At 39.7% G+C, this 20,701-nt stretch overlaps 1 protein-coding gene across 1 annotated transcript in view; it reads right to left on the reverse strand.

Moving 5' to 3' along the window:
- LOC306989203 (uncharacterized protein) overlaps positions 1-20,193 on the reverse strand; it is a 45,698-nt gene extending 25,505 nt beyond the window's left edge. The window contains exons 1-9 of the mRNA XM_079594646.1: positions 19,465-20,193; positions 19,259-19,318; positions 12,950-12,973; positions 12,703-12,871; positions 12,323-12,597; positions 8,302-8,453; positions 7,729-7,963; positions 5,847-5,968; positions 3,705-3,971 (exon numbers count right to left, since the gene is read on the reverse strand). Coding sequence (XP_079450772.1) covers positions 3,705-3,971; positions 5,847-5,968; positions 7,729-7,963; positions 8,302-8,453; positions 12,323-12,597; positions 12,703-12,871; positions 12,950-12,973; positions 19,259-19,318; positions 19,465-19,522 — 1,362 coding nt within the window. The 5' untranslated portion in view covers positions 19,523-20,193. The remainder of the gene's footprint in view (positions 1-3,704; positions 3,972-5,846; positions 5,969-7,728; positions 7,964-8,301; positions 8,454-12,322; positions 12,598-12,702; positions 12,872-12,949; positions 12,974-19,258; positions 19,319-19,464) is intronic.
- Between the last annotated feature and the right edge of the window lie 508 nt (positions 20,194-20,701).

The following is a 20,701-nucleotide window of genomic DNA, read 5'->3' on the forward strand; positions in this document are numbered from 1 at the left end:
CAGGAGGTGGTAGCATGGCCACTCCTTCCCCCGGTGGGATCTTTTGTTCTCCCCTCCCCGCTGCTCGCCCCCGGGCCGCTATGCCACCCACCCACCCACGGGCCGGTCATTCCGCTTCGCTCCACCACCGAGGGGACGTCTGTGGTTCGCATTACCCCGCTGTCACAGTTTTTGGGAGCCTGGCTAGAGCTTCCCAACCTGTCCCGCTGGGTCGCCCGATCCATCAGGCTCGGCTATGCGATTCAGTTCGCACGGTCTCCTCCTCGCTTCGGAATCCACTTCACTATAGTCGGTGGCAATGCCCCTGTCATGAGAGCGGAGGTCGCCACCCTAACTGGCGAAGGGTGCGATCGAGACTCTCCCTCCAGTCGAATTGAAGTCCGGCTTCTACAGCCCCTACTTCATTGTTCCCAAAAAATCCTTCTTGCATGGACCCTGTGCAAGATCAGGGAGGACGAAGAGCAGGTCATTTTGGTTGCGCCTCATTGGCCCACCCGGACCTGGTTCTCCGAAAAATCCTGAAGCAGAACCTCCCTGGCCAATTCCTCTGAGGAAGGACCTCCTTTCTCAGAGACGGGGCACCCTATGGCACCCTCGTCCCAATCTTTGGAACCTCCACGTGTGGCTCCTGGATGGGTGGCTACCATCACTTCCGCTAGAGCATCGTCCACGAGACATGCCTACGCGTTGAAGTGGAACCTCTTCGTCAACTGGTGCTCTTCTCGCCGAGAAGACCCCAGAAATTGCCCGATCAGTGTCGTGCTTTCCTTCCTGCAAGAAAGTCTCCCTCCAGCTTGAAAGTGTATGTTGCCTCTATCGCTGCACATCACGACGCAGTCGAAGGTAAGTCTGTGGGAAAGCACAACCTGGTCATCAGCTTCCTGAGAGGAGCGAGGAGACTGAATCCTCCTCGCCCTCCTCTCGTTCCCTCTTGGGACTTCTCAGTGGTTTTAACTGCCCTGCAGAGTGCTCCCTTTGAGCCTCTGCAATCAGTGGAGCTTAGGTTCCTGTCAATTAAGACAGCGCTCCTGGTTGCATTGGCCTCCATTAAGAGGGTAGGGGACCTGCAGGCATTTTTCGTTGACAAAGCGTACCTGGAATTCGGAGCGGCCTATTTTCACGTGATCTCTTTCACTCTCAAGAGTCCACTCTCTTTCGAGACCAGGTGGTGAACCTGCAAGCTCTGCCCCTGGAGGAGGCAGACCCAGCCTTGGCACTGCTCTGTCCAGTACGTGCCCTCCGTGCTTACGTAGACAGAACGCAGTGTTTCAGGACCTCAGACCAGGTCTTTGTCTCTTATGGTGCGAAGCTGAAGGGAAAGGCTCTCTCCAAGCAAAGGTTGTCTGACTGGATAGTGGACGCCATTGCTTTGGCATACCAGCAGCAAGGTTGACCATGCCCCCTTGGTGTGAAGGCCCACTGCACTCGGTGTGTGGTTCCTCTTGGGCTCTAGCGCATGGCGCTTCGCTAACAGACATCTGCAGAGCTGCATGCTGGGCGACACCCAACACGTTCGCGAGATTCTACAATCTCCGAGTGGAGCCAGTGTCCACTCATGTACTCGCTTCAACCAGCTGGTACTAGGACCTACTCAGCTGTCTTCGCTTGCTTGCCATTCCACTCCACGGACTGGATACGTGCGATATTCTCCTCAGGTGAGCCTGATAAGCCCCGTTTGGAGATTGGCTAGGTGCCGCCATGTGCATGGTTCCCCCTCTGGGCCACATGTGTATTTTCACTGTAAGCCTCTCTGAGCATGTGTCTTTACCTTGGCAAGTCACCTTGCCACCCCTGGGGTTGAAACATTCCACCCTGCGGGCTGGACACCCTAGTGTTTTTCCATATGCAGCCCCCCTCCGGGTCATATGTGTATTCTGTAAGTCCCCCCTCCACTTTGTGCAGGCACTAATTGCATATTTCCACTGAGACATGCTTCCCAGTGTACTTTGGTATTCCTGTGTCAAGTAGGAGTCCTTCGTCCGTGCTAGTCTCACGACAGGGAGCTCAGACTTACGCAGGGCACTGGAAGACTCCCTGCCACTTCCGCTGTACCGCTGGAAAGCAGTTAAGTCTCGGCTCCTCAGCGAAGAAACATATCTGCATGTTGCCAGCGTACTTCCTTATATACCCACGAGGTAAGGCAAATTCCGCAGAACCATGGCATTTCTTTGCCATTGGTTCGTTTTTAAATTCTCGAAGATGATAGGCTTTCTAAGCGAAACCCCATTTGTCGTCACAGCGTAACGTCTCCGTTCCCTACTCAGGGAACGAGGGTTACATATGTAACCGAGACGTTTGCTTCTACCTAGTAACAGAAGGGTTTGCATATGAAGAACCAATCAAATTGTAGGAAAATTATGTAATGTATCATGTCACTTTTGCCATGCTCCTATTCGTCTGGTTAATGCTGCGCAGACGTTGTCTGACTCGAAGCCAGTTGTCGACTGTAGATGCAGTGCTAGAGTATAAAGATTATTAAGTGTCGACTGTAGACTAGACGTAGAGCTAGAGTATAAATATTATTAAGTGTAAACGATTGGGTGTCGATTGGACACCCAGGTAAATTTAAGTCTGGTCCTGAAAGAAGAAAAAAATCGACCACACCCCGAACAGACAATTACAGTAACCCAACAGCTCACCCAAAATATTTTTTCAACTACTCACGTCAATTATTAATTATAATCACATATTTCAATATGTGAATCCGTTGACCAGGTAAACATGGCACGAGATGTGGTCTCATTGACACAAATTCATTTAGATGAGAAATTAGATCAGATTACATAGAACTGTATTGATCCCAGATTGATTCCACTCTTGCATGTCAGATACTTTTTCAAACCGTATATCCTGTGCTCTGAGATGATTTGTTAGATATGGTGGAGAAAACAAGTCTGACCACCAGATGTCGCAAATGCACATTGAGTTAAAAACTGAGTTATGAACCGTTTTTCGGCACAATTTGATAAAAGCCTCAAACGCACAGGAAACATGAACAGAACAGGGCACATGAGGCACACCTGACGAGAATGAAGCCTCATCATCGCCGCTGTTAAATTTGGAGCGCGCCTCTTCTAGAGAGACCGGTTTCTTCCTTGTGCACGCACACTGGTGTCCTCGTGGGTCAAGGAAGGGAGCGCCGAAAGATTCCTGCGCCGACGGAGCTGTGAGACGCCGGACCCGCGGTCCGAACGGAGAACACGCGTGATGCCGCTGACAGGCTAGGATGCCGGGCTGCTATTCCCCTCCGTTGTCGGGGCCTATAGGACTAGCCGCGATGCCGAAGCCGCCGCCCCCTCGTGCCTCAGACCAAGGAGAGAGAGAAGCGAGTGCGACCGCCGGACACCACCCCCTTACCTGGACCCATCCCATCTCTTCACTACCCTTCCTTCACGATTCTCTGGCACAACGAAGACACCAGATCCCCTTTTATTTGAACACTTTATTTCCCCATTTTTGGACATTTTATGTTTATTTTATTTAATAAATGACACCACTCCCACTGTGTCTGTCGTCTACTCCTCCCACCACAGTGTGTTCAGTTCAGTCTTAGAATGTTTCAGATAGTCGTTAAGTGTGTCCCCAGCATTAGAGACACCAGAAGAAATTGGAATTATATCAATATATCCCATCAAATTACTTGAATAGTGCTTGGAACACAAATTGCAAAAATGTATTTTACATTAACAAATAGGCTAGCTTACCGATCGTGAGTTGTTAAAGTATGGTACTTTATCCCAAGTGGCAATGAGTAGCCATGAGGCAGTGAAGTTCAGACTGGGAAAATACTGGTTTATGTTGTTTGAGGCTGCTAGTAAGAGTCCGCCTCTGGTGACCTGACGATAGGAGATGTTTCCAGTGACAGTGTTGTCCATGTCTGTCCACAGTGGAGCAATGATGTCTCTGTTGACTTGCGACGGTAAATAATCACGAAGAGGCCCATCGAATGTCAAATGCCCGTTGTTATTAACCTGAAGCAGAGATAAAACCATGTTATAAAGAGATTTGGCAGTATAAAACAGGGACTGAAACTCTTAAAAAGTTTGTTTTCTTTCAAATTATCAATGCATGACCTGTTTTATAAAAAAAAGTGTGTGTGTGTAGTTGTGAAATTATAATTTTGTCTAATTACTAAATAAATTTTAGCAAGTAATGTTTTCTGTTTAACATAAAAACATTAAAAAAATATTTAATGAAAAATATTAAATTTTTTCTGATGTTCTTTGGCTAGAGTTACAGTATATGATCACGCTATCTGGGTTTCTGTGGATGATCCGCATCCTCTGATCAGCCAATCATTAATTTTAGTGCTTTTAAACCATTCAAATTCTGTAGTAATTCTTATCTAAATACTACTGTTAGACCTACAGTACCAGATAATCTTAATGTGGACCTATTATGCAAAATTTACTTTTATAAGGTGTTTGAACACAGATGTGTATCCACATGTGTAAACAATCAGCCTATAATGGTACAAATCCACTCAAATCCAAATCCACTTTTTATAATCCCCATAAATCATAAACAGTCTCTCCAGACGAGCGGTTCCATATTTCCTTCTACTTTTACTTATTTTATTTATAATGTGTTTTGGCATCGGAACTGTGACAAATAAAGGGATAAATGCAGTACTGGACTGGAAGCGTCTTGTGTGGATCTCACGTTTCAGAAATAATCCTACAACACAAAGTGACAAGAAGGTCATTGTCGCTATGGAAATGTATTCTTATTAAGTTATTCAGTCAAGAGCAGTGAGTGATTTTCTGTTTTTCTTTTGATGTTTGATTCATATTAACAGCATATACAGCAGTAGGTATATTATGTTGCTTTCACTTTAATACATAAATCGAATATACACATGTGATTTCTTTCCCTGCCATTTACGTCATAACAGACTGTGTTTATGTGAACTTTGTTAGACATAACCTTGTGTGTATTTGGCAGTTTAAGAGCAACAAGACGTGAAAGAGAAATTAGTTTAATATTCACGGGATGTGCCATCTGACAGCCAGCTTTCTGTGCATGTGCTTTGAGTGTGTACGCTTAGAGAACCATATCAGAAGTTTAGACTGATATGGCTTTAAAACGCATGCAGATAATAAACTTCCATGACGATGAAGAACGGCAATGTCATGTGAGCGTGACCACGATAGAGATGATAATCAAAACCAAAAAATATGTTTTAGATTTTGGATCATAAATGATATTTGGGGTATTTTGAGACATATTAAGACATATTCTAGGAACATCTGAGACTTATATTACATCTTGTAAAAAGGAGCTTAATAGGTCCCCTTTAAAACGCTGTTTATTCAATTTGTATCATTGATCTATTATATTTACTGTATTTGTGCTATCGCTTATAATTTGTTAATTCGTTCTTTTATTACTGACTGTATACTTGTCTTTAAAAATGTTGTAACTTTATATTACCTAGCAGATTTTGTTGTGGTATAAAAAAATGGAATTGAGAATTGTGAAATTTCACTGGTATGTAAAATGTTGTTGTCATAACAACCTTATTTATTAAAATACAATGTTACAAGGGGTCAAAACAACGAGAACAATAACTTTTACTAAATTCATCCCCAATTCCACGTGTGTGAAGCTTGTTGCATCACACCCAGAAAGATTTGAGGATTTAGTCGCTGTCAAAGGTGCTTTAGTTAAGGCTCTGAATAATTATGTCAGTGTGATATTTCAGTGTGTTCTTTAAATAAATTTTGCTTTCTCATTGTTTTTTTTTTTTTTTGCTTTGTCATTGTGGGGTATGGAATGAATTGAAATCTTTCTGAATGTAATGTACATATACACATACATATAATTTATGAAGACAATGTTCTTACATAAGTCTGTCGATAGACACGTCCAAAATATACAAAGGGTTTTTCCAAGGATAATACTGGAGAGCTTCCATCATCTTGAGAGGGATTCTTTATGTCTCGGTTTCCAAATGGGTAGAAAATATCTGTAATATATAAAATATTACAAAAACAGAAAAAACCCCAGTGATTCATAACATAATTCAGCGATTACTATGTAGCAAATGTACTGTCACATATTGTTATGTGTCACTTTGTCCCAGCCTCTGACAGCATGTCCAAGGACCTAATACACTGCTCTCAAAACTGGCATAAACTGGCTGAAATTGGACATTTTTGTTAACTGGCTACTACAGTTTCCAGGGATTGGGGTGTACAGGTTTAATCAGTCTGCCAGGAAATAAATTGGGTAAAAAAAAAAAAAAAAAACTGGATTGGGCAAAAAAAAAAAATATTTTTTTAAAATACCTTATTTTGTGTTTCACAGGAGACAGGAGAAAAAAGTCATACAATATTAATAAACATGAGTCAATTATGACTTTTTTTGATGATGATGATCATGATGAACTATCTCTTTCATTTCTACAACTTTTAATGTTACAAATGTATATTTATAAATAAACACTACCCAAGCTTAATAAAAGCTTTAAAAGTAATGTTAATTTTTATTTGATAATCGCTATTACATTAACTTATAGAACCAGGGTAGGGTCACACCAGCCATTCATAAGTTCTTACTTAAATTGGAATGTAAAGTCCACACTAGAGGCTTAGTATCTACTAACTAGCTTGTTCATAACTATCTCTGTACTTTTTTGGTTGTACAATTTGCGCTCAAGTAGGTTCATCTCATTAACCACTACCAATGCCCGCACTTCCTTCGGCCGTTTTTCTTTTCAGTTTTCTGCCGGAAATGATTGGAACGAATTCCAAAAAACTTTAAGGCTTGAATCTATTGTTCCGTTGTCCACTTTTAAACGATTGATAACTAACCTACTGTCACACCATTGCTCATGTTAGCATCATCATTTTTCTCCTGTGTAAACTAGAGCAATTATTATTTATCATTTTCTCTCTCTGTACTGTTACTTGTTATTAATGCAAACTACACTTTATTTTTATATAGTTTATTTACCTAGTACGTTCTTAAGCACTGATTCCTAGGAATTGTCTAGTTATTGTATTTTGATTTATTTTTGTATGATGTGCTTCGACTGAACAACTATTTGTAACCTGTACTACACTGTCTTGTCTTTTATGTGTAACTTATGTTGTCTGCACCATGATGCTTTATCTTGGCCAGGTCGCCGTTTTTAATGAGAATGAGTCCTCTATGTGCCTACCTGGTTAAATAAAGGTTAAATAAAAAATAAAAAATTTGTTTTAAATGCAGAACGTGGCTAATAGGTCAAAAGCTCTATGTAAAGTAATGCATAGTTGCATAATACAACGTTTACCCTCAATGATTCCTCACATGTGTTTCCCTGTCTGTGTTTCCCGCCACTGATCTGTCACCATGGACACTAATCACTTTCATCACAGCTGCTAGTAGTTTGTTAATCATCACTGTGTATTTAGGTTCCTGCCTGTGTTCTGTCTAGTGTCCGGTATTGTTTGTGCGCATGTGAACCTTCATCTTCTGGAAAAAACTGCTATTGTTTGGCTCTCTTCGACTTTGTGAACTCCTTATTTGCCCCATACAGCACCATGACAGTAGGAGGCTTCCGTTAATATTTAATATTTTGTTTATATTTTAAATAAGTTTAATGGTGCTAAAGCAAATATTTAGTACTACATAAGTTGTAACTTTGTGTCCACTTTCGTCAAATGGCTAAGTTGTAACTTACGCACAGCTGGTGCAACCGGCCGCAGGTTACTAATAATTGTTCCCCGTTTTCACTCTTACCTTTTCTATTGCACAAGAAGCTGCTGTCCTTATCTTCACCATCAGACTTAAAAGTCCCAAATCCAATGTCTGATCCATTAACATTCTTTACGATCCAGTTTTGGAATTCGGATACTCTAGCATAACTGTCAGGTGTAATTCCAGTGAAGCAAGATGTCCCATAAATACTATGTAAGACACCAGTTAAGATCCATACAGAATCCTGCTTACACTGTAATGAAACGCCAGAATCTCCCTAACAAAATGAAAATAAGACATTTTAATTCATACCATTAAATATTTTTATGAAGAAAGATTTAAGTAATATGATGATAATACATGTTTTATATAACAAGTATGCAATATGGTCATCCTGGAACTACTTCAAAGCCGTGCATTAGATAGATAGCACCAAAAAACAACAACAAAAACGCAGGGTTGCTTTAGTTTCTTTTTAGAAGAACTTGTGGCAGCATTTATTCAAATGACCTGCACTAATGGAGCAATTGCACCAGGGATAGTTTTAATTTAACCAAACCCTTAAATTACAATCAAGAATTCAACAATATTGTGGCATAACCTGTTGTAACTTACGAAACATGCTTCGTTTCCCGTCTCCCCTTCAGCACAGATCATTGTCGGAGTGATGTCCAAATATGGGGAGTCTTGAAAACTGCAGCTACACTCCTTATCCCCCACCACTTTCATCTTCACTTCTTGCAGAGTTCTAGAATTGGGCTGAGCGTCTAATTTTCATATCAAGAAAACAGGCTTTTGAGACATTATGATGAGAATATGGATAAATGTATGATACACTTATACTAAAGATAAAAACATAGAATAAAATACATTTTTACATCATTACAAGTTAAAAGCTAAATACATTTTTCATTTCATGGATAACGTCTCTGGTTACTCTGGTTAGGGACGATAACCCTGTTCACTGATAAAGCTTGGGAAGAAGTAACACTTCTGGTAGAGTAAGCCCTAACGCCTAAGGGCAAAGCTTGACCGCGCGCCTCATAGGCAAGGGCAAAATTATCCCTCACTGAGTGTGAGATTGTTTGTTTTTCCCACCAGTTTCGGCCCCCATGACAAATGAATAGTTGCTCTGACTTACGCCACTGGCTAGTGCTGTGGAAATAGGCCTGAAGAGCACGGACTGGACACAGTAGGTGGAATTTATTCTGATTCGGCGGAGGGCTGAAGGCTTCAAGAGGTCAAGAAAGGAACCATAGGCAAGTAGTCAGGATGAGGATGCAAAATAGCTTTCACTATTTCCAGAGGCAAAGACTAAGCAGAATGGCGAGACAGAGAGAGCCTGCAAATCCCCAATTCTTTTTAATGAGGCAATAGCCACAATAAAGGGGGTCTCTAACAGCCCCTCAAGGACTATAGCTAAGTCCCATGAAGGAATCTTGGCCCCACGGATGAGGCGAGGAAGCAGTGGATGCTTCCCGAGTGGTGCCCCGTCAATCAATGTGTGGCAAGTCGATAACGTGGCCACATATACCCTGAGAGCAGAGGGGCATGTGCCTGCTGATAACATTTCCTGCTGGAAGTCCAGAACCGAAACAATCTGACAGTTAACTGGATCTGCATGATGAAAAGTGCACCACCTTTCAAAGACACCCCATTTATTGGCATAAATTCTTCTAGTGGAGGGTACCGGTATTACGACCAAATTATTTAAAAAAGGGAAGGAAACGTAGCATAAAATAAACTAGTGAACAACGGCACTACTTATAAAGAGTTTATTTAATCAGGACAACGGATAAGCAAAATCCAATGACATACTAACCAATGTGGAATCTAAAATGAGGTACAACAACTAATAAACTTAAAAACGCTGCTTCTCTGGCTGGATCACAGTCTATCTATCTCTCTCTCTTGTTTCATCTCTTCATTGGCGTCTTATGTATCCGATCAATCAGCTAACTCTCAAATGACAAGCAGGTGCGTCAATCTAAGAGAGAGAGAGCATGCACGCTCATAGAGGTAGAACGACACCAGAGTAAACAAGGGAGGGAAACAGAAAGAAACATAAGACACAGACTAACAAGGGAAGTACTGAGAATGATCTCATGACTTCAGATGAAAGTCCAGTGTCCCTCAGTTGGTACCCTTCAGGGGCCAAACGTTCAGGTTCCACAGCTTAGTGACTCAGAGAGTAGTAGACAAGACATTGCGCTGTCTGTTGGGAGGGGAAAAGATCCACCTCTGCTTCGTGAAATCTTTTCCAGATTTTCTTCACTACCTCGGGGTGGAGTTTCCACTCCCCTGTCGGTATGATCTGTCTGGACAGTAGATCTGCTCCCACATTGAGATATCCGAGGATATAAATCGCCCTGAGGGACAGGAACTTGCCTGAGCCCAAAGCAGAATGCACTGCACTAGCCTGTTCAGGTGGCGCAAACGTAGTCTGCCCTGGCGATTTGTATTGTAAGCTTGTAAGTGTTTTTCACTCGCATGGACATGGTACTTTAGGTCCAGAAATACAGCCATAAATTCAAGGTAATTGATGTGCCAATCGAGATGATGACCTCTACATATCCCTTGGGCTGGATGGCTACCTAAGACCACTCCACAGCCCGTACGGGAAGCATCTGTTTTTTCATCTTGTGACGTCAATGCACCTAGAGTAGGACCCAAGGTGAGGAACCGGGGTCTGTGCCACATAGAAAGGGAACAAAGCCGCAGCGCATAACCCTTTACCATAAACATGGATTTTTAGAAATGCCCATGCCCTTATTTGCCTTCAGGGATGGCTTGCCCAACTGAATCGGTCTCATGTTGTTGCAGAATTTTATGTGGAAGCATGCCTCCTTGAGACCAATTGTAACAAACAAATCGTGATGTTGGATTGGACCGATTCAGGCCGCGAAGATCTAAAATCGGATGCAACCCCAACTTCTTTTTTGAGAACCAGAAAGTACCGACTGTAGAAGCCTGACTCTCTCTCTGGGAGGGGAACATGTTCTATTGCCCCTTTGCCCAGAAGAGATTTTCTTATGACAGCAGATACACCTGCTCTGGTTTCAAAGTAGTGGGGACTAGAGGATGGATACCCGACCCGAGCCCGACGGGTCGGGCCAGGTTCGGACAGATATTTAGAAATTATGTTCGGGTTCGGGTCGGGGTCGGTCACATCAGCACGATAAGGCATTGAACATTTTAAATTTAACAAAGCTTACTATGTAGGTAGCCAATTGGCCTGTTTCACTTGATGCAAAGGTTCGATTTTGTGATTAAAATAAATAAAAAATATTACCATAACACCCGTCTTCCTGCGTGCGTAAATTTGTTTATGTAGCTGTGACAACGAAACGTGCATAATGTGTGCGCGTCTGTGTTAACGTGCGCTTGTTGCCCCCGTGTGCGCTGATACGCTCTTCTGTTGACATTTCCAAATGCCGTCCTACAGTTGCTTAATAAAAGCGGACTTTCCACACAAACAAACGTACATGTGTCATTTGAATGAGAAAATTAAATTTTAACTGTGTCGAGCTTGGGTCGGGCTCGGACAAAAATATCTTAATGCCTGTCGGGCTCGGGTCAGGTTCGGTTACAGCTCTGCCGGACACGGGCCTGGCTCTGACAGAAAAATGCGTCCCGATCCGCACTATAGTTGGGACCACACCATTGAAGGAAGGCAGTGTATTCCTTTTTCTACAGTTTTTAGGACACAAGGAGAGATACCCAACAGTAGCTTCCATGGTGCCAAGGTCTCTTTAAAGGGGTACCATTAAAAAATGTAATACCCGTCCCTCGCCCCTCGGCCGGATCGCACCTGCCCCACAATCGCATTGTGGGTGCTACCCTTTTGAAATAAGTAAAGTGAACGAGAAGCACTTTAACTGAACGTTTCATGCTGTGTATGAAATGTTTAACTGTAGTTTGTCAACTGCATTTCATTCATTCTATGAAATGAGTCAAAATTAGTTGAATATGATTGAAAATTCACAGCATTTGCATCTCTAAGCTGATGAGTTCACATCAAGAAACTGAGGTCAGAGCTCAAATCAAAACACAGTGGGAAAAGCAATGTTAAGGAAAATTATGAATAAATGTTAAGGGTTAAAGTAATAAAAAGTAAAAGTTCACTTCATATTCGTAAATGTGACACTTTTTTTATGATGTGAGGTGCGTACTACATCAGACTCGGAAAATATAATTTCAGATAATTTATAATACTGTATTTTCTATAGAATAATTAAGATGATTAAGGAAAGGAACAAGACATTTTTTAAATCAATGGATTTAAAATTAATTTAAATCATTTTTTAAATCAAAAAAAAAAAAAAACTTAAAAGATATTTTAATTTAATTTAATTGATTTAGCAAGTGGATACTGTAATCTTTATGTAAGCCTATGTTGTGTCCTACTTGGCCAAATCTGGGGTTTGGTCAGTAGAGGTTCATTGTTGTTCTTCACAGTATTTAGTACAGTACAAAATAAAAAAAATAAACATTGTGCTATAAGGTAAGAGGCGTCCTAACCTTTCCATTAAATTATAATGTCAGATTACAGTATTTGGATCCTAATTAAAAGCATAAGGAAAATAAATGGCCAAAAGTGTCCCACTTTAGCAATAGACAAACTAATGTTCATTACCTACAAAGCTGGTTTGTCTCCATCCAGTGGACCAGCAGGTGGTGCCGTTGTGAAAGACACTGTCATTAGCAGCCAGGCAGATTGGGCTGATGTAGCTGGTAAAGTTCACTGGCTCACTCAATCTCAGCAAGGCGATGTCATTGGTCCACTGTGAAGGGTCATAGCCTGGATGTGTAATGATGGATTGGACACCTCGACTCACCAAGTTTGGGTTAGAGACTGAAATGTTTTGGCTTTGTCTGCCCAGGTAAACAGTCCAGTTACTGTCTGGGGATCTGAATGTGGATAAAAGACTCTGTGTGTTTGCTCTGAGAATAACAACTGCACTTTCACATTAAATCACACATTATTTGATTTATACATCTATTTTGTGTTCTTACGAGAGGTAAACGCAGTGAGCCGCAGTGAGCACCCATTCGTGGCTGATGAGGGACCCTCCACAGTCAGAACCATTAGCGTGTAGACTGACCTGCCAAGGCCAGTTCCCCGCAGGCGCATCCTCACCTCCCACAATACTAGTGTTCAGTGAGGAAACCCCACAACCCTGTGCTGAAGGGAATAGTAAAACTGTAAATAATTCAATTCACCATATTTCAGATTTTGTTTAATACTTTAACACATAATTACCTTTTATGGCTTTTCTCATGTCATCTAAAATGTAAAAGTAGAAAAGTAGTCAAATAAAAGTCAAACACAGTGCAAGTATGTTCAAGAGGCTATATTACACATTGTAATATTATAAATATGCATAATGTAATACTATTTTCACTGCTTACAGGCAAACTATGTAACTTTTGTTCACAATTAACAAGTCAATACATCCTTCATACAACATTCATCAATGAAACATGTTTTTGTCTCACCCTGATTCACTATGGTAAGCCTATTATTTCCTTTTTTATTTAACAATATCAATTTACTAACTAAAACAATAATATCCATATGAAAATATACACAAATAACATCTATCATGTATATATTAAACATGTGTAGAAATAATAAAGAAATCATATTGAGTACAATAAATAAAAACATAATCTTTAAACAGTTAAGGCGGGTTACAAGGAGAAAAAAGGCATGTACAAAATCTTATAAAGAATGGGATTGATTATCTTTGGATAAATAATTTGTACATTCATTTTTAAAACAAGTTAATGAGGGTTTACTGTTATTCAGGTCAGGTCAGGCTTGTTGGAAGCTTGCTACTGGTAACATGTAAACCAGTACCACCTGTTCCATGGTCGAGCCACCGGTGACTAATCTGGTGAACCCACTGGGTAGACACCCTAGCAGGACAAACACAACACCTGTCTTTTAAGGGCGCATGCACCTAGGGTCTTGCGGCCATCTACCAAGCCAGCACCCTGCTGCCTTGCAGTCACGTCCCTGTAAAGACAAAGGCTAAGGGAGTCGACCCTAACAGAAAATCCAGGTGTGTCGTCAGCCTCAGAGGGCGGTTGGATGGGGCATTGCCTTTACCCAAACTTTCCGGTCAGACACTGCGACTGCTAAGCTGCTCTCTCTCGTCTTGGATTCTCCTTGCCAGGTGGGTGAACTTAGCAGAAGAGAGGGGCTCACTGTAAACTAGCAAAACCCAGTGAATCCTTAAAGGAACACTTCACCTCTGGAAAGATGAATGTGTATTTAAAATGGGTCATTTATGTAGAAGAAATGTGAAATTATTTTTGAATTTGGAGCCTTCTAGACTGAGAAAAGCCAGAAAATGTATTTTTGGCTTATGGGGATGAAAGACAACAACTCCCAGAATGCACTTGCTTCGCTGCCCTAGGAGGCCACGCCTACCGGTAAGAGATCGCAGTAAACAACAAGGCTATGCTACTAGTGAGTCTCCGTGAGTCTGCCCAGTATTTTGATGTCGCCCAAAATGTCCAGGATTCGGCTTTTGCGTTCTTCAGTCGCCATTCCTCATGTTTACTGTGACGAGCAGGAACGAGACTGACGGCCGCGGAGAACGATGCGAGGCCGGTGGCGTGATTACTGATGAGTGGCGCCGGCGCCTGTGAGACGCACGGTCTCGTATCTCTCACGGAGGAGCGGGAATTTTCCTAGCAATGTTAAAACGCACATCAAACGATCACTTGTTTAGCGTTCATGTAAACACTACATTCAGATTCATCAATCGGAATGAATTCAGTTAGATTGAAACAAAAGGTGTGCATGTAAACTATGAATGCGACTGCAGAAAGCAAAAGCCGAATCCCGGACAATTTGGACTATCTCGACGGCCGGACATGTCCGGGAAAAAGAGGATGGTCACCGCTACTACTCAGCTTTCTCCACAGAATAAGAAACTGTTAGCTTAGCTCCTAAATAAAGAATGGCTGACATTATATTTACATTCTGTGAGTGAGATCCCTCTATGGGCGGGTTGAAAACATGCGGAACAGCGCCTTCTACTGGATAAATGATGAGCTAGTGTTTGTAGTCTTACCCTTATTCAAAGAAATTTGACTTCCTGCTTTTTATGACGCAAATTGACGATTTTTGCGTCATAAAAAGCAGGAAGTGGAACACTTAAATCCTTATTTCTCCCATCTCAGGGGAAAATAAGGGAATAAACCATGACCATTCGAAAATGTGACTGGGTTTCTAAAGATACAAAGTCTAATGCAAATGGGTGAAGTGTTCCTTTAACAGATATTGCTAGCACTCCTTCAAAAAACTATGAAATCTCACAGAAAAAGAAAATCATATTGGCATGATGTCGCCCAGGTTAAAAAGGTCCACCCTAAACCCATCAACATGAAATTCGCAATATGGAACATTAGAACCATGCTTGACAGAGAAGAAGCTAACAGACCCGAGAGACGTTCAGCTATAATCTCTCGTGAACTACTGAAATATAACAGACATTGCGGCTCTGAGTGAGGTACGCTTTCCTGAGTCAGGCAGCATCCAGGAAGAAAGTGGGTACACAATATGTGCAGTGTATCGTGCAATTGTTCTCCCAGCTCTTCTATATGGAGCAGAATCTTGGACAGTTTATATTACCCAAGCACACATCCTAAATGCCTAATGAGACACCTGAGAGAAATTCTAGGCATTAAATGGTGGCACCATATATCCAACAAAGAGTTACTAGATAAAACAACCACACCTAGTATGTACGAAACACTAATCCAGCACAATCTGAGGACACAATTAGATAGCCTGGCCATCTAAGCAGACTGGACAATAGTCGACTACCAAAGCAGATTATCTACTCCCAGCTCAAAGAGGGGCACCGTGGCATAGGCAGACCAAAGCTGCGCTTTAAAGACAGTTAAACGAAATCTCAAGCATAAACAGATCCCACAAAAACAGGACTCTGTGGAGAAATCTAATTCGAAGGAGGTCGTCATCGGACACGATGGACAGCAATTGAATTTATGTACATGATATTTACCTATAGTGATGTTTAACGTCAATGGTATCTCTTTTTGAGAGACCTATACACCAAAACTTTAAATAAACTTGGTGAAGGTGTAAAGCTGTAAAGATCCTGCCAGAACTACAATGTGACTGGGCAAGATTTTTTTTTTCTTGTTTTCCAAGTACACGTTTGGTTTGAGGCGATTAGCATAGACCAAGACAAGTAATTTATATGCATATACACCCTGTGTTCTCCCTCAGTCTTAGTTCGTCCTTGTTTGAAATAGGTTTTGGTTGTGGATATGCTTGTTCCTCTCTAAATTGATTATTAAATCCTGTCCCTCTTGATCACACCAGACCATAACACTTTTGTTTTTGTTTTCTCAACACTGATAAAAAAAAAGACCTGTCGTGTTTGTTTGAACTTAAATTTAGACCATTCCCATTTATTCATGCAAGATATATCTAGCTTTTCAATCTCTTCAATCAGAGTCATCCCCTGTCAGCCTGGTCTCATTGTTAATACGTAATTTAAAAAAATTTAATACATACTTATTTGTAGGCTACGTTTGGATAGATGCTGAAACGTAAACTATTGACGTATCTGCAACATTTAAACGTAACATTATTACGATTTTACAGCTACAAAACGTTAATTATTTATGAATATTCCATATCATAAAGATATCTGTATAATTTCCATTTTACCATTTTATACATTTAAGATCCCTTAACCCTACTCCCAAACCTAAACATATCAATTTTTATAAACATTATAAAACATAATGGACAGAGATGTGTAAAAAGATATTTTGAGCCACTAATCCTACTCCTGCACCTACCCGTAACCATTTCTTAAAACTACGTAACGTTAGGCTACAAATTATGAAGAAAAACATAACAGACAGAAAAGTGTAATCACAATAATTGATTTATTGCGAAAATGTCAAAACCGGTACCAAAAGTCGTTCAAATGACGATGTTTTGCAGTTGCAGTCGCAGTAGTCCTATCTGGCAGTATATAACAGTTTTGTATGAGGTACAGAGCAGAATTTAAAGTCGGCATGAAATCAAAATTGACCCTATTTACTTTGTTAGCGGATATTACTAGTCTTGTGGTGAACAATTAATCCGTGCAAGTTAATACACAGGAAAAAATTGTTTGCCGAAGTTATCTTTAATCAAAGTTTGAAAAGTTACTTCCGGGTCTGGAATGGGTCTTTTTCTGATGACGTAGGCTTGACGGCTTGGGTTGGTTAATCGCTTAACCACTCCCTCAAACCGTTACTCTGCTATGGGCGAGAGATGGAGAGGAGGAGCGCTAAAGTAAAACCCTGCCCTCTGTTCAATATTCCGTTTCACTCGGAAATGCGTCACAACACTTGAGAAAAGTCAGTCGTTTGCAACTTCCGGTTCACGCGGACTTTAAATTATTAATCCATGAAAATGTTAATCCGGTTTCGCTCTGTGAAGGCGCGCGCGCTTCTCCGTTTCAAAATTCATATGTAGTACACGTCACCGACTGAAACACGGCATGTCGCAATCTGTGACGAAGCAGGCGAGAGAGCCAATGGGCGTTTGATATTACTGCCGTAAAACATGTCGTAGCGCTTCTCGAGGGCGCAATTTTTGAATTTGAATTCATCACGAGCGCGGGATTTGACGTTTACGGTCGCTGCTGATAATGGAGATGAAGATCGCTGGATAAAGGGCTGAATTTGGATCTGTTTCTTGCAAACAACGTATGCATTCTATAGATTTGGATTACATCAAGCTAATAAAATTGATGTATTTTGTGAATTTATGTTGTGTTTTAGTGTATTATGGTTCTATAGGAGAAAACGCCTTTTGTGTCTCACGGTAAATAAACTAATATTACAAAATGGTTAAACGATTAAAGAAGGTATTTTTTAAAGCTTAAAGTGTATACCATGTAGGCTAATCCGAAACGAGTTTGCAGCAGAAGGCACGAACAGAGCGAAATTGTATTATTTATGAGTATTACGAGTACTAAACTACATTAATAAATGCGACTGAAAACGTGAAGACAATTGAATGCAAGAGTCAAAACATTAATGCCACGATTTTAATATGCATAAATAGGAATACGTACAAATTTGTACGTCGGTAAGTTCGAGTTGTTCATACGTAAATAAATTACGTTTTTGTTCTGTCAATACGTAAATGTTTTACGTTTTTGTGCTGTAATTACGTCAGTATTATACGTTTTGGTGTGTATAAAACGTAAATAAATGTACCTATGGTAGAACTACACTGTGTGTAAAAATACACACGTATTCTCATGAGATCACGTTGCCCCTGTTGACAAAATAACATTCTTTAACAAGTCATTATGGAACTTCCAAATATTACGAGAAATCTGGTGTTTCTTAGAAATGGATAAAGACAGAGTAACCAATGATCCATAAATGGTAAAGCTAAAATTATACAGTCTGAGACATCATTACATAATTCACAAGAAATAAGCCAATAATCTTGTCTGTTTCCTGGTTAATGTGATAATATTGATACCAGCCACAGAGCTAACGCAGAGTAATGTTATAACATAACTTTCACTACTGGCATGTTAATACTTAACTACCGCATGATTATGGACCCTTAAAATAAAGTGTTACCAAAAATGGATATTGGTATTAGCCGATCTGTGATCAGTTTTGACTGTACAAATCCTTATTGGCCAGTGTTTTGATCCAAAGATTCACACCGTTTCCTTCTAGTTGTACTTAAGAATGGCAGATGATATTTCAAGAATGAAATAAAATATTCACTTCACATTTTTTTGTTGAAATGTATTTATACAAGAAATATTGGTGCTGTTATTTTTTAGCTTCAAGGGGTGCTGTATGTGAAACCTACTTATTTATTTTGTATGTAAAACCCAGTTATTTCACCGAGTCCTATTTCCTAAGAATTGAATGTCATTCTTTCAATGGATGGAAAAAAATGCTCACCATACACTTCAACTATTTCTAATTGTTTGATGGCCTTCATCACAGGTAATATTATTGATATTGCACTTTTTTAAAATTGTTAGTCAACCGTAGTACAACTAGACAACTAAACACATACTGTCAGTATCAACATCAATAATGCTTGGAAGACAACCAATACAACCAGATTACCTATTACAGGCACTGAAAACACTTTTTCACCCTAAAATTTCTAGTTAATTTCGCTAACAATTATAAAGAAATGGCAAGTAACACACTGAATTAAACATGACATTTTGAAGTAGAAAGACTGAAATAGCATTCTCTTGTAAAAAGTAATAATCATTGTTTTATTTAAAACTTCTAAAAAAAATTATTACAGTGTGTCTATTTAGAAACTGTTTAGAATAAATTATTTGAGATCACTTGATTTAAAAAAAAATATATTATTATAATTGTTAGCTGCCCTTTTTTCAAACACCTGTCATTGGCAATACGCCATTGTAGGGAATACTAAATTCTTTGCATTATTTTCAAAAAAATATGTATAAATAATAAAATACAAAGCTTTCAGACTTGTAATAAATATTGACAAACACAAGGAAACACTTACTGATGAGAAATATCAGCATCAGATACTTCAGACACTCCATTGTAATGAAAGCAGTTGGCTCTAAAAATGAAGTGGATCAGAGGAGAAAATAAACATAGAAATATACAATCATGAATCATTATAGAATATATAGCAATAAATCTATGCAAGTTCTATATATATTTATATTTATACCAAAAAATAATATCTGAAAACCCCTTGCATACCTTGACGTATATTGACAGCTGTTTCTGACAACTTCTGTCCTCTATCCACTACTGACATCTTATATGGAATGACATCACGTGCATCACAGATTTGGGAATTTGAATATACACTCTAATGTCTCTTTATAAATATGAATATTAGCATGCAAAAATGTTGTTATGCACTCTGTGTACCTGTCCTCTGAATAATAAGGAAATATAACAGCACATTTAAGAAAATATTTGTTCCTGAAGGGACATAACTTTTTTATTTTATTTTATTTACACAGAACAAATACAGTTGAAGTATTATGCTAAAATAATGTACATGGTCTTGAATGGTGTAATAGACCAAAAGCGGCAGTGACTCAGTGGTTCATGTAGGTTGTCTACAAACCGGAAGGTTGGTGGTTCAATCCCCGGTTCCACTTGACCAAGTGTCGAGGTGTCCATGAGCAAGACTCCTAACACCAGCTGCTCCAGACGAGCTGGATGGCGCCTTGCATGGCTGACACCGCCGTCGGTGTGTGAATGGGTGAATGTGAGGCAATACATGTAAAGCACTTTAGTGGCCATTGGTCTGTTAAAGCGCTATATAAATGCAGTCCATTTACCAAAAGTAAAAAATGTACTGCTAACATTTTACAATAAGGTTTCATTTGTTAACATTAGTTAATTAAATTAGTTAAAATAAAGTAACAATGTATTATTCTTGTCAATTTTAATTTCAACATTTACTAATAACTTTTTTAAATCAAAACTTGAATTTCACATTAATGTACTTTGAACTATAAACAAACAATGAACAATTACAATGGAACTAACTAACATTAAGAAAGATTAATAAATGCTTTAAAAATATATTGCTCATGGTTAATTGATAAGCTAATGCATTTACTAATGTTAATAAATGAGACCTTATTGTGAAGTGTTGCCACTTGACTTTACTAATTATTTTTCTCGGTTAAAACTTTATTTTAAGGTGACGTATTATATTGTATTATATAGTTATTTTATGTATTATATTGTATATGTAGTTTAGTTATATTGTACTTACTCAAATAAGTAAGTAATATTAATTAATAGGCTATGTAATTACTATATAGTTACGGTTAGGGTTTGGTTTAGGGTTAGGGTTAGGGTCACCTTCAAAGGTTACACTTTATTTTAAGGTGTCATTGTTACAGTGCAATTATATATTTAAGTACTACTGAGTAATATTAATTAACTACATGTACTTACTATACGGTTAGGGTAG

The sequence above is a fragment of the Phoxinus phoxinus genome (assembly GCF_949152265.1).
Source record: "Phoxinus phoxinus genome assembly, chromosome: 21".
NCBI classification, from domain to species: Eukaryota; Metazoa; Chordata; class Actinopteri; order Cypriniformes; family Leuciscidae; genus Phoxinus; species Phoxinus phoxinus.